Raw genomic sequence first — 11,458 nt, 5'->3', positions numbered from 1 at the left:
GATACTAAATTATTTAGGGAACATATTTGTGTTACAATGATGTTTTTGTTTTTGTTTATTATACCAAATCAGTATAATAATTATTATTATACTATTATACCAAAGGTGTCGGATAGTGCATTGTAATGTGGGTTGTGGTCAATGGTGGGCATTAACTTGTTAAAAAGTTAAAGTTAAGTTAAAAAGTAAATTTTTTTTTAACTTTTTAACTTAACTAGTTAGTTTTTTTTTTGTTTTAAACTTATTAACTTATTCAGTTAAATTTTGTAATGTCTTAACTTAACTTTTTAAAGTTAATTATCATTATTGTACAGTTAAGTTAATTAAATTTTTTTTTATCATGGAACCAAGAGACAAAACTTATTCATTCAATTTTGGTAATTTATTTTTCTAATGATATAATATCATCAATTCATAATAATCAAATTATATTATAATCTATATTCTATAGGTACTATATTAAAGAGTAATAATTAGTATACTATCCATTGTATGGACTGGCTATTTTCACGAATTCTATTATTTAATGATCTACTCGGTATTGAATAATCCGATTTTTGTTTTATCTAACTCTCCAACTCCTAAAAACAGGTTTAAAACTCAATATCATAGTAATCATGGAAATCATTATATCAATAACATATACTGGTTTCTGGTAAATACGACAATAATTCCAATGAACAAAACAAAAAAACGTCCAAAATATTTATAAATTATAATTTATATTGCCGTATTCGTTATAAATACAAGCAAACGTATGAGATTAGGAAATAACATTTTCGAAATAAATATGGAAACAATTTTTGGTAGGTATTATACTATTATCATTATTCATTGATTTTATTTTAATAATAGACTATTATAATGGTACTAAATATAATAAGTCTAACTAGGATAGAAGACTTACAGTAAAATGTGTACTACTAATAATAATTAATATCTTCTCTAGACTCTAACAAGTTTAGTATAGTTTAAAGTTTATAAGTTGACCTATAACTTATAAGCATCTGCTAACAATGTAATATAATAATAATTTGAAGTTTTATGTTTGCACAGTGCTAAGCATCTTGGTAAATGTCCGTACAAATCAAAATACTAGGGCAATTGATGAATTATGAGTATTATGACTTAAAAAAAGTTAATTTTATTTTCCATTTTAACTTTTAACTTAACTAGTTAAATTTTATTTTTTTGATAACTCTTAACTTAACTGAAGGTAATTTAATTGAATTAACTTAACTTTCCACAGTTAATTATTTTCATTAACTTGCCCACCATTGGGTGTGGTGAATATTATCTAATAACATATTGAAAATACGCTACAATAATTTCTATTTAAATTGGTTTTTGATATTGTTCAAAATGATTTGAAAACAATACCATGCACTTATACGTAAAATTTCTGATTAGATTCTTGTATTTTCATACATCATATTTAAGGGGATTCTTTATCAACAAATTTCGGTGGTTGCAAAAAAAAATATATTAATATTAATTATACCTACCTACCTAGTACCTATATCAAATAAACTAAAAAAAAAAATCAGGGTAATCAAATTTAATATTTCTCTAATATTTTCGAAAACATAAATTACATGTCTAGGTACTAATGTTTTTTAGAAAGTACCTACCTATTTGAATGAATAATAAAATATTAAAACATTTTATAATTTTAATAAATTAGTTAATAATAAAAAAAAAAATAAAAAAAAAAAATATTACTACATCTTGTTCGAACTGTTCACGAAAATTATGCCACCCATGAAATGTGCAAATTAAAGTTTTACTACCTTATAACTAGTTATAACATAAGATTAAAATTACCGAGATTTATTTGAAATAAAGCATTATAATTTACATGTATATATCTAAATAAAGTTCATAACATTATGAAATATCGTTATGCTACATTAGTATTATGTGCCACAAGCATTAATTTTTTTTATATATATATATATATGATACTATGCAAGCGATTCTGTAAAAATAAGATATGAAATACGAAAACACGAATAAAAGTTTTTGATAAAATGAAGTCTTGCAATTTAATACGTCACAGTATGAGTTTTTAAAACCAATAAACTTTACACACTTTAATGATCAACAATAACTTTCACAGTCTCAAACGAAAATAAAAAGTGGAAATGAAGGAACAATTCAGTGAAATGGTCAAAAGGTTTTATTTAGTTTCCAAACTTTGAACTCTATCACATTTATTAAACACAGAAATGTTTTAACTAGCAGCGACTAAATCGTTTTTAAGTTAAGATTTAGGTTTTAAATATATTATATATTGCAATATCCTATATTAATTTAATTCAATAAAAAATTATAACAGATATTCAAAGTGATTTATATTACCAATCATTAAATTATATAAGCCTACAATTTTCTAGTATAAGCTATTATTAGTAAATTAATATTTGTGCTATTATTTTGTAGTATTATCAATAAATCTTTTACTCTGTATTTTAACGAAACAAAATAACTGTCGTTGAATTCAATTAGGATTATGACATTACCTTTTATGGTAATTCTTTTAGTGAAACATTCTTTTAAATAAAATACCATTTTCTGTAACTTTAATAAATATTACAAGTGAAAATTCGTGGCATGAGTCTGCAAATTGTTTTGCTTTATTTAAATTGAGTTAGTTGAAGTTAATATCAAAACAGACATACCTATTTACTTAACGTTAATATCAAGAAACATTAAAATTGGATGTATTATTTTATTCACATTTTTTTTTTGTTTGGATGTATTCATTGAGGAGTGGGGAGAGGGTGGTGATACGTTTCCTTCAAAATAGCGAATTGAGCGAATACATCGTAATCTTGGAGAAGTGAAATGTCGTGTTGTTTATTTCAATATTATAATACTAATGTTATAATGAAAAAAGTGTGACAGATGTTTAATGATATTTGAAAATCTTAGCAAATAAATTATAAGTGTTATAAATAATTTATAATTTATATACAACTATAATATAAATTATAGTAAGGAAATTTGTTTTTAATTTAATTTAGCATAAAACAATGTTTATTAAATACAAAAGGACACTCCTTAAAAGACATGCAATCGAGTTTTATTCTTATTTATTATATTATTATTCTTGTTTTTATGATTTATTATTCACAAATTATACCGTTTCGTCGACATGAAACTAAAAACAGTCAGTCGATATCAATTTCAAACAAAATGTTCGTCCCTGAATAATATGCTAGACGGATAATAATATGTATGATATGAAAATAGTCAACCGGTATGAAATATAATTCCGGTCGTCTAATAACCCAGTGCTTGTCGCTCCAAATACATATTTAATTTCTTACCTCCTAACCTTAAACCCACAATAAATGGATGATTTTATACGTGTTTCCTGTAGGTATTATCGTAAATATAATGAAATCATTCGTATAAACAATTAAAGCCAATACTTTGCGTTACAAAATAATAATAATAATAATAATAATAATAATAATAATAATAATAATAGTATATAATTATTTATTATTTAACAAAGTATTGACATTTGCTCAAAGTCAACTACTTCCCTCAATAATTATACGTCTCACTCTTAACGAGCAATTGTAAATGCAATAATTTTCAACTAATGAAAACAGTGTAGCGAATAAAACTCTGATGGGTTGTATGAAATATGGATTATTCGGGACATAAACTTGAATTATGCGAGTTGGCATCGGATATGATATTATGTAAGAATTTACTGTCATACGAAAGAAAATAAATTAAACCTCATAATAATTTTAAATAATTGTGTGTTGTCGGCCACAATAATTAACTATTGATACGATCCATTCGTTGGGTGCGATCTACACGTCTGCCCGTTATAATCTCATTTTGTTTAAACTGGCGAAAATTCAGACGTATCGGATCGCAAAACCTATTACCTCCTATTCGCTAATACGATATGTCGCATGCGACACAGAATAATGTATTGGTGCCACTCACTTCATCTGAAAGTCGTGATACTGTTGCGAACTTATGCTGTTGGCGAAGTCGGGCCATCGGTTGAAGTCGATCGGCAGTTCGACAGGTGCCGTCTGACACCCTTCGTGCCCCTGTTCCGGTGAGTTGGCCGACAACGACGGCTGTTGGACAACGATCGTGGCCACTTGTCCGGTGTCCGACATGACCACCGCGGCAGATTGGCTCTTGTTGATGACCAACGCGTCCAACAGCACTGCCGAGTTCTTCCGTTCCTTGTTGTTCCAGTTTGGCGTCCGGCTGTACACCGTCGACGGTCTCCTGGAAACCACGTAAAGGCCCGTGGCGATCATTCGTCAACGATTTATTCGACAACACAGTGAGTCGTAGAAGTATAAGGATATGGTAGGCAGTATAAAATATAGCTAAATATGTAATATAAGTGTTTATCGTTTCTGTTAACTAAAAATTATTTCCTTGTGTTGGTTATACGTGACAGACGTATATCATAAGTATAGTGATCCACGACGCCGTGGTACGTGTGGGCTGTGCTGTTATTCGAATGCAATTTGTAAAATGGGAAAAAAAATTGTCTAGTGGGGGAACATCTATTATAACGCGCACACGAGTGGTCCAAAGCCAACATGACTGGTCACATAATAATATGACCTGGTCGGACGAAATCCAAAAAATACAAAAAAAAAGACCACCGAGTGCGTACACTTACTCTCTGCGCATTGACGCGTTCGATAAAAGGCACATTTAAACGACAGCTGGTACTGCTGTATTGAATAATGGGACGTCCGTTATTATGATATTTCGTATTTTGATGACGGGTTTTATAATGATTAACGTCTGATTGTGATAGAACGATCGTTTGAGACTGAAATGTTGAATTGCAACTATAAAGTGCAGGTACTACTAAGATCACGAAAAAATGCAAAATATTGTTTCTCTTTTAAAAAAAAAAAAATAATTGTGGTTTTTTTATAGTTATGAGTAATTTATATACCAAACAAACGAATCAATTTTCCACAATATTTCAATGAAACAAAAAAAATTATAACGATTAATTGTTTGGCATAATAACTCAAACAAAATAAATTCGTTCTCATTTAATAATAATTGAAAATATAATAAATTTCTATATCAATACACATAATTTAGTAATTTGATTTTAATACTGTTATTAATGGATAGCAAAATCTTTTACACGCGTACCTATATAGTGTATTATACTATCATTAGTAACCATTAATTTTGACATACCGTAATTTTACAGCAGTAATTAATCTAGTGATATCCGCGAACAATATTTGTGCTGTAGGTACCTTCATAGCTTTATAAAATTAATTTACACGTTGTATAATATATTAATATCACTTTTAATAAATTACTATTCGCGTCCGATAGGTACTTTAAAAACGTTAGGTAACGTATAGGTAATGTAATAAAGTGTGTTGTGTATACACGTTTTTTAACGACTAATATGTATTGAAATTAATTATGATATCTATAATTTTAATACAGTGAAATTTTGATTTATATTTTTTGATCGTAGGTACACACAAAAACAATCTTAAATTATAACCGTAATTAATGACAATTTGCAACGAGTGCTTGATGATATTATGCACTGATTGTTATATGTACCTAATTGTTCGTATAAAAAAATAGAACAGCACCTGAACAGCTGTTTAGTCACTAAACTTTAGTGGTTATTATAGGTATTTAGGAAGGTAATAGAAATAAAACATTACTAAGCTAACCTATCTAAAATACAATTTTATTGATCATAACTTTTAACCTTAAAATCTATATTGTGTATTTAAGTGATATGTTTTTATTGGTTTCATATACAAATATATTACCTATTGAGAAAAATAAAATGTGGTATTATAAAAAATCATTAAAAATCATATCATCTAGGTACTTTTCCACTAAAAATATGAGTGTATTTTAAATTTTATTCTGATCTGACTAACACTGTTATGATATTAATATTTTTATTATATTCGAATAATATACAAAGCATAATAATAAAATTTATTTTTATCAATTTTCCAAAGTTCAATGTTATAACTTAGGCCATAAATTCTTAAGTTTTAATATTTTTGTATAAATTAAATTCAATAATTAAGTATAAACAAATTAAATTACATATTTTGTATATATTTGTTTATCTTTATGGATTTTAATAAAATTACTGTCATTATTATTAATTAATCGTTGTAAATATTGTCATATTGATTGTGACCAGTATAAATTAAGCTGCTTCAAAATAAGATAAATAATGGATGTTGAAATTAATTACCCAAAATCGACAATTACTTTTAAACTTAACGAGGAAGCCAATAAGTGTAAATAATGATAAATTGATGAACGGATTAGCAAATGGAATATGCGAAATGTCTATTTATTATTTAACAAGCACTCTGATTATAATAGATATTATTATCAAGCACTACAAAGTGAATTATTTTTAATCCTGATGTTTTCCGAATTAATTAAATTTCATGAATTACATTCTAGATTCGTCTTGTTATCGAAATAACCACAAGACGTTTACAATATATTGCACGTTGATGACGTTAATCATGTTACTGAATTTAATAATATATTACAATTTACAACCGAAAGTTCATATTATATTAATTAATAATCTCCCTTAGGAAATATTCACTGATGTGTTTCAGTTTTGAATGCAAAATATCTTATGCGTAAATTCCATACTAATTACGAGTATTAATTAGAATAAATATAATTTAAAATATAATTAGACTTAAATACGTAAATTCTCAAAAGTACGCATATTTCTGTGTGCAAAAAGTAATCTTGTCGACTAAATTATAAACAGAAAATAAATTCGTTTGTAAATTATAATGAATTAAACGGAATTCAAATAATAATACATTTATAACAATATGGTATGGAGAAATAAATAGAAAAACAAATCAAATTTTTGTGAGAGTATAAGTTAAGTAGTTAGAACGTAATATCTATAGATAGATTATGGATCAATTATAAAGTCAACAAAAAAGTTGTTGAATAATTTTATAATACTATAGTTATTAATATTAATAATTGAGGGGCTTACAGGTTTGTCAAACGAAACGTAAAAAATAAAAATCGTTAAAAATGTGTATTTAATAAACGATATTTATAATAACTATTAATTGTTACATGTTCGTTGAACGCGTATACGTGCTATGAATGGCAGCTAATGGAAGACTGCATAATCATGATGCACATAGCCGATTAATTTTGGGATAAAAAAGTTAAAATATATATCTAGATATATTAAAATTTTGGGAGCTAACAATATTTTTATTCTGAGATTTAATGGAATTTATACAGATTAAAGGATTTTGATTCTACCTTACTACAACTATTAATATTACTATATGGCAACTATCCTCCACTCATATTCGAGGAAAAGCCATATTTTAAAGTTTAAAATAAATATTAAAAAAATAAATATATTTCACGTTTGTTTATATTTTTAATTTCTAGAAGAACAAATTTAAGATAAGAGAAAAACCAGAAAACCGATATTACGATAGCAATAACAGGTAAAAGTTGACGGTGACTTCCGACTGGTGAGTATTATATTAATATTTTATATTGTTTTACCATTTATAACATTTTGGAGATAATAAATAAATAATGTTTTATAAAATTAATGTAATTCTTAGCATAACATCATAGATCATTCAGAACGATTATGTTTCCTACCTTTTGGTTCCATCAGTAGGTTCGTCTGTTTCGTTCACTGTGGGGAACGTAAAATGCTGTTTAGACTTGGTGGGCGACGATTCGTCGTCGCAAGTAGGTGACCCCGGAAGACCAGTCGGTGACGAAGGAATGGGTGGTGACCCATTGTCAACTTGGAAAGAGTCTTCGCTGTCGATGGTCATCTGTTCAGCGGCAAAACCTGACGAGTTTCGACCGATCTCTGTCCGAGTCCTGTCCTCTTCGAACCGGCTTTTAGCATATCTTCTCGAAAGCAGTTTTAATCTAGATACATGAATTAATTATACAATTACAATATCATATTGCTTTGAATAATATATTAAATATTGTTATGAAATATCTAAAAAATGGAAATTGGATTCGTTATTCCATTGATTTTGAACTAATAATGATACTCCACTTTCTAATTCTTAAGTTCTAAATTACTTTTGTCCTATCGTATTATGAAAATATAAGTCAATATATTATTAAGGTTTTTTTTTATTTTCATAAGTGTATAGGTACCTGGTACTTGGTATATAATTTAAAAATAATAGGTATGTCAAATAAAAATATAAATACATTTAATTATGTAGAAAAGTAACCACGCATATAATATATTATTATAATATTATCGTAGATTATAATAATAGCCATCGTAAGACTTACAAAGTAAGTAATACAATTGTTTAAGATGTTATACACATAAAATTAAAACTAACTTTTTTTTTATTAAAAAGTAGGTTTCAACTTAAAGCATTGATAATGTATTCATACCTACGTTACATTTTACTTCTGTGAAGTACAATTTTTTAAAAACGAAGCAAATGTATAACTTAAGGTTAACCTATATCTGTCGTCTGTACAATATTAAACATACAAATAAAATGTCATACAACAGTTAAAATGTACCATGCTCAGGTGGATTTCTCATCACGGTTGGGTCTACGCACAAAGCGAGAGACACCGACACCAATTTGCCCAGGACCTGAGGAAGGTACTCAAACAGAAATACGTAGAGCGATGTATTTTATATTAATTGTTCATGTTTTCTCAGGAAAAGTCGGGTCACAAAGCTAGTTTGTATATTATCTATATTACTATTTAAATACATACTGTGTATTTATTATACTATTTTATAATACGGAACTTCATAAAACGCTAATGTAAGATATCTCAAGTACGTAAAATAATAAAAATATATTATAATATACTACGATAAACTGCTGTTAAGAACATGAAGTAAGTACATCATTAATAAATTAAAATAATTTATTTGCATTTGATAGATGAAAAGATTGACGATGCAGTTAAACATAATATTCTAAAAAAATTGTATATCCTAAAGGTTTTAAATTATTTTAAACCGACACTGTTGGTTAAATAATTAATTTTAAAAGTAAACGTTAAATTTAAACTACTATACATAATATAAATGCTACTTATACTTTTTTATAGATTTTATTTTACCAGTTTAACATTTTTTTTTTTTTTGAATAATTTTATTATAGGTTACATCATTTATTGGAATTACCCACCGGCAGATACTGTTCAGCAAAATAATCTCTTGACATTAAATGTGTAGGTACTTTGAGTATTTATTGTCGGTACTAGCTGGTTACTAAGAATATTGCAATCGTTAACCTTTGGTGGGTAACGATAGTGTTTATTTCCTCGCTTTATCTCAAACTAAGTGTACATAATATTAGACTTTCATGAGTTCACATTACTTAGGGTACGAAACGTAGTAAAATATTTAAGTATTTTTCAAATGCAATTCATTTTGACCTATATGCAAAACCCTAGGGCGTTCTGCATGGCATGTACACGTATGCGGTCCATCCTATAGTTGGTGATAAGTACAAATTCCAGACTAGGGTAAAATTATTTACAAGTTACAAATAACATTGTTTTCTATAAATTCGATTAACATTTTTATCATTTGTGGTTGCGTCAATATAATCGATCCAAAACTCGTTTGATTCTGAGAGGCAAAACGTATTTTATCCATACCAAAATCTGATAAATTTAACGAAGCGAACCAATTTAGAGTTATATAATAATAAAACAATAAGTTACGTTTTTAATAAAGGCCTATAATATTAAATCCGATGCCTAGACTCACCTCTTGTTCGCTATGATGGTGTTTCGGTGAAGGTTCTCGAGCAGAGCTTGCCGCTTCATGATGTTGCGCCATTCCAGCGTGTTGTCCGCATCGTCGTCCGCGTTCCGGTCCTTGTCGGCTGCCCGGAAGTCCTCGGCTTCCGCGATGGTATTCTCCTCCATGCCACCGTCGTCTTTGCCGTAGTTGTTGTTGGTCTTGTTGTCGTTGTTGTTGTTGTAGTTGTTGTTGTTGTGATGATGGTGGAAGCTACTCGGCAACGTAGTGTACTGCATCAGCGGCATGCCGCTGTCCTCGTATTCTTCGGGTGCGGTGTCCTGGACGGTGAATACTGCCTTTGGGTCGTCTCTGGGTTGTTCCTCGGTGCTAGACGCGCTGTAGAACTCGTCGTCCTTTTCCGCAGACGACGACGACTGAGTGCCGTTGAGCACTTCGTCCAACAGGTTCGGAATGATGCGCATTTTCGGTTCGAACTGACATTTGGGTATACAAAACAGAACGGTTAATGATAAAAAAAGGTGGTTAAGTGGATGTCGCTCTGCTGTACAGTAGATTACAAGTGGGTCACTTTATAATGGATGGTATTAAATTTGAATTCAATGATATAATATCATTGTATAAGAAAAACGATTCTGAGAGGAGACGGTATGTCAGTCTAGGTATAAGACATAATATTATATATGGTATTAAAAAAAAATAGACATATAATAGGTACCTATAATAAATTCCAAATTAATTATATCACGATATCTATTAGGTACTTATAACGCGTTATACATCAACAACAAACCGTGATACTATCATAGATATATAATAGTATACTTTAGAAGTTTCAAGTATACCCACGAATAATATTATACAATCACAACAAAATATGAATTTCAAACGCTCATAAAAATTTAATTTGACTTTCTTGTAGACATTTTTTTTTTGATAAATAAAATTAATTTTCAACTTTTAAGTGCATTTCTATATTTCGCGTTACTATTACAACTTAAAAGTTATAAGTTATAAGAATATAATAAAAAAAATAAATATATTTTCAAAAACGTTAGTCGGAAACAATTGAAAATAAAGAAAAATAACGTTTTTAAAAACATTAAACAAAAACGATATTTTTTAAATCAATAAACAAAAACGAAAACGAAAAAATTAAAAACGTTTTCCATCCCTTGTTTTACCTATAGATAAACCCAAATAAAGTCATACCAAATCGATCTAAATTTACGGACCCTTCACCGGAATATGAATACTACATTAATACGTATACATGTATACGATATTGGTACAAGTAGTCAAATATTGGTAATAATAATATTCTCAGTACGGTTATATAACCACGAGTACGATAGAGGTATTGAGATAAATTGAATATCAAACATTATAATATAATATAAACTATTATAGTTGGTGTAATAGTAAGTGTATCAATATAGTAGGTATTAGCTATATATTAACTACTGTGTTTAACGTACGTGAAGAGCATTTAACCATATTTTTTCACATTGGTATAGAATATTATGTATTTATATACTATGTATTTTAATTAAATATTTCACATTACCTATTTTTTTTAATTTAAATTTACTGTAGGTGCTACAAGCCTACTAATATTAAAAATTGTATTTTACAGTTTCTTTTTAAAAACTTATTAGT

At 28.1% G+C, this 11,458-nt stretch overlaps 1 protein-coding gene across 1 annotated transcript in view; it reads right to left on the bottom strand.

Annotated features, from left to right (window-relative positions):
- LOC100160125 (putative mediator of RNA polymerase II transcription subunit 26) overlaps positions 1–11,458 on the bottom strand; it is a 265,995-nt gene that overhangs the window by 53,641 nt on the left and 200,896 nt on the right. Inside the window, exons 4-6 of the mRNA XM_029486922.1 lie at positions 9,806–10,275; positions 7,684–7,965; positions 3,973–4,269 (exon numbers count right to left, since the gene is read on the bottom strand). Of these exons, the coding sequence (XP_029342782.1) occupies positions 3,973–4,269; positions 7,684–7,965; positions 9,806–10,275 (1,049 nt within the window). The remainder of the gene's footprint in view (positions 1–3,972; positions 4,270–7,683; positions 7,966–9,805; positions 10,276–11,458) is intronic.

This window comes from Acyrthosiphon pisum, chromosome A1, assembly GCF_005508785.2.
Source record: "Acyrthosiphon pisum isolate AL4f chromosome A1, pea_aphid_22Mar2018_4r6ur, whole genome shotgun sequence".
Taxonomy (NCBI): domain Eukaryota; kingdom Metazoa; phylum Arthropoda; class Insecta; order Hemiptera; family Aphididae; genus Acyrthosiphon; species Acyrthosiphon pisum.
This window is presented reverse-complemented; position numbering and strand designations above follow the sequence as displayed.